Source organism: Formica exsecta, unplaced genomic scaffold (genome assembly GCF_003651465.1).
Source record: "Formica exsecta isolate Colony F162 unplaced genomic scaffold, ASM365146v1 scaffold211, whole genome shotgun sequence".
NCBI lineage: Eukaryota > Metazoa > Arthropoda > Insecta > Hymenoptera > Formicidae > Formica > Formica exsecta.
The window spans coordinates 344,135-347,948 of NW_021849408.1; the positions used below are offsets into that span (position 1 = coordinate 344,135).

General features: G+C 33.1%; 1 protein-coding gene across 1 annotated transcript in view; it reads right to left on the bottom strand.

The window, feature by feature from the left end:
• Nucleotides 1-3,814, bottom strand: part of LOC115235161 (proto-oncogene tyrosine-protein kinase receptor Ret) — an 85,536-nt gene that overhangs the window by 51,797 nt on the left and 29,925 nt on the right. The window contains exons 3-5 of the mRNA XM_029806763.1: nucleotides 1,992-2,210; nucleotides 1,767-1,888; nucleotides 1,320-1,455 (exon numbers count right to left, since the gene is read on the bottom strand). Coding sequence (XP_029662623.1) covers nucleotides 1,320-1,455; nucleotides 1,767-1,888; nucleotides 1,992-2,210 — 477 coding nt within the window. The remainder of the gene's footprint in view (nucleotides 1-1,319; nucleotides 1,456-1,766; nucleotides 1,889-1,991; nucleotides 2,211-3,814) is intronic.

Consider the following 3,814-nt stretch of genomic DNA (forward strand, 5'->3'; position numbering starts at 1 on the left):
GTAAGATGTTTTAAACAATCAAAAAAAATTTACTTTTCTTTAGTATATCTCGATAACGCATTGAATTCTTTATCTCCGTTAGCATTGTCTCATATTTCTTTAATTATGTCCTCGACATCTATAAAACAAAAAAGTAGAAAAATGAAAATAATTTCAAATGTTGCAATTGCGCAATGTTTTTTTTCTATTCTATATAAAAATATATATATATATATATATATATATATATATATATATATATATATATAATTAGCATAAATTAATATAATTGAATGAATTCTGGGAAAGAGAGAAAACAAAGGCGCAAAATTTATCAGATTATCAGATTTGTACATAATAGAAAACACTGTCATAGTACAATAACGCTTTCATATGGCTCTTTTATATACGTATATATATTATTTTAAAATTAAAATTATATCTTAATATAAATATCTATTATGTATATCTAATATATAAAAAAGAGATTACTTCTATAACATTATTTAAATATTATTAATATTGCATAATAGTAAAAAAAATCTCTACATGTAATGTATCATTTTATGGTTAATAAAAAATTTAAGTTAATATTTTAATGTATGCTATTTATTTTTGTTTTTATATAAGTATTTAATAGTAATATTTCTCTCTCTTTCCTTCTCCTATTAGTACTAGATTAAACTCTTTTTACGAAAACGCCAACATTTGAAATATGATGTTTGCTACATTTTTTCGGCAGCTTCTATTCAACGGCAGAAAAATAAAATTTAAAACCGTTGCTGAAAAGATATTTGGGGCTTTGATATATGTTCGTCGCACACAAAGAGGACTGCAGATTCGCGTTGCTATGTATTATGTGACTGATGGTAACGACGTCTTCAGCGAATTTTAATGACGATAGTTTGAGCGGATCTAACGGCAGCTTTAGCTACCGCGGCAGCAACAGGATTTATACGTATTTTACGTCGAATGATCCCAATCAATCACCGTTTCGTTGTGTTCCCGGCTTTGTCAGTGAAAAATGCTCGATCCTTGACGAGAAATTTATCTCTTGCAAATAGAAACCCGATTTAACGAATGTCACTAGAGCGACAATACGATTCATGGAGACTATATATCAATTAACAAAAATGAAGATCTTAAACACGAGGAAAATTGAGTATCTCAATTTTTCACGAGTTGATTAAAATACGCTAGAGATACATTCCGGAAATTTATTTAGAATTTATAGATAAATTGATTTTTAAAATTCAAATTGTCGTGGTAATAAATAAAATAACTGCGTGGCTTTAAAACTAAATTTGAAAGGATTGAGATGTCACGCGAAAGATACTTGCCATTTGATAATTCATATCTGGTGACGCTAAAGTCGGGACACACATGGCTGTACGCCTCCGGGCCGAACGTGCCAATCATTGTGACTGGTTGATTCTCATAAATCTTGTAGTTCGATGTGTTCCAGAAGCACATGTCCTGCAACACTCGAAACCTTGTAGACCACGCTTCGATGAAATATACTTCGACGCATTAACCCATCAATCGAGCCATTATCTTAATATTTCATGTAACGTGAATAATCGAGTAAATTTCCATGACTATTTATAACATTTTATTTATATTTATTGATTATAGCGAAATAAATTATTATGCAATCTTTCCATTATGTAGATCGGCTTTAATTATTTATGCGCACTATATGAATTCTAAATAATGATTGCGACGGTTAATGGGTTAAGTGCACTCGAATATTCAAAAGAAAATAAAAATTTATGGCGATAAATTACCTGCATGTAGTCCGTACAATTGATAGTTTCTCCCATTACTGGTACTGGCTGTACTTTTATTTCGAGTAGCGCTTCGCTGCTACCTTTCTCGCTCGCTTTGACGATGATAGTACCAAGGGTTCCTTATTCATTAAAAAGATATAATTTTAATTAAACTCAAATATATATCTTGCAATATTATATATTTTTTAGATAATGAAAAGGGAAAGGTAGAAATGCACCTACCATTTTGCGGAAGATTCTGCAGCAGAATCTTGCTCGTGTTTTTCTGGTAAATTGCATTCTCCTGCGGTCTGATGATCTGATACTTCACATCTTGCGATACAGTGGAGTCATTCCGAATGGTCCTAAGGCTGATTAATTTGACCTCCGGTACAACCCTTGTGCCGTGTCGAACCAAGTACGGAAATCTTAGAGTGAGATTGGATTGCGGGAAATAGAGTCCTGAAATACAAAAAGAAGAATACATTTATCCGTTTTTTTTATCGCTAGTATTTTTCCGGGCAGGATTTTCGGATTGCGCCTTAGGCTGATAATCGGATGTCGTTTCTCGAGAGTTGTCAAGCTCAAGAACAATGGCTCTGTGCTCATAAATTCTCTGCGAAACGAACTCAATGGCTCGTCGGAAACGTGGGAGGGCATGGCTGAATTTCGGGAAATTGGGAGTGGTAATAATGGCACGTATATAGCAATATAATAATTCTAGTTTCATCGATTTTGCTGAAGATCTCGCGAACATGTGTCTGTAGTTATTTGGTACAAGAGGTACAAAAGAATGTCACGTACACAACTCGCGGCTGTTTACCTCATTATCGCATTAAAAGTTACAGGTATAGTACGGGAACAACAAGACTGCGGGACAGCAGAAAAATTAAAAATAAAAATGATGACTTCTTTTCCAATATTAATTACTGCGTGACTACTAGTTTCATTAAATACTTTTTCTGTCTTTACTTTTCGACGTCCGCAATATTTTTCTTTGTCACAAGAAGCACGAATTATTGTACGGATAAGATATTTTCTTTTACAAATAACTTCATTATAACATTATTAGAGCATTACGAATTTTGTGCGCTACCAAGTTTACTTAATGTTGCGTGAAACAAGTGGAAAAAAAAACATGAGATTAAAATCCGTGGCTAAATTGAAATTCGATAGTGCTACGAAATCTTGCTTAATGTTTAAATAAACCGAAGCCACCGTCTATCAGAATCTGATTCCAATTTTGTTCTTTTGTATGCAGAGATAAATTATATCGCACAGAAAAGTCTATCTCCCTGATGCATATTTCATAACTGCAAGAAAAATTGCATTTTTGCCGAAAGGGGAATATTGAAACAACAGTTTTTTGCATGTCCCCTTCTCTCCTTTTTTTCAACTGAAATATTACGAAACCAATTTCCTGGAAGAAAGAGGACCGATCGCATATCTTCGTTTATTCGTGATACTGCAAATATTCTTTCTGCAAGCTTTCCTGGCATAAGAACTCCAGTATGCGCATGCAAGTACTACATTTTCGAAAGGCTAGAACGTGTTCAGCCGCAAAAATGTGTTCCGCTGAATAAAATATGCCGCGAAACGATCTAAAGCCGTCTGGCGAGGCATACGATGTATATGTCGAAGACGATCGTCTGACGGCTTCCACGTTTGAGCTTACTTCGAACGCGCTCTCGAAATCGCCACGTCCGACGAATAAATTATGTCATGGGACTCTTCCTCTTATACTCTTTCTGTCATGTGCTATAAATTATATATAGCGATAAGAGACGCGAGACAAGGAAAATTCTTTTTACGCACAATTTCGGATCAGATACAGAAAAATATGATGAAAGCTATTTGTTTCGGAAGCGATCCAAAAGTTCAATCTTAGAGCGTATAAATTTTAGAGAAATATGGATGTAAGAATTGATGCGTTTTATTCTAGTGAAAAATTGAAACCGAATATATAGTATTTAGAAAAAATAGATATAAGAAATGTAAAAGAAATAAATATAATTATATTTTTACTTAACCAAATTAAAAATATTTATCTATAATAATGTTTATAT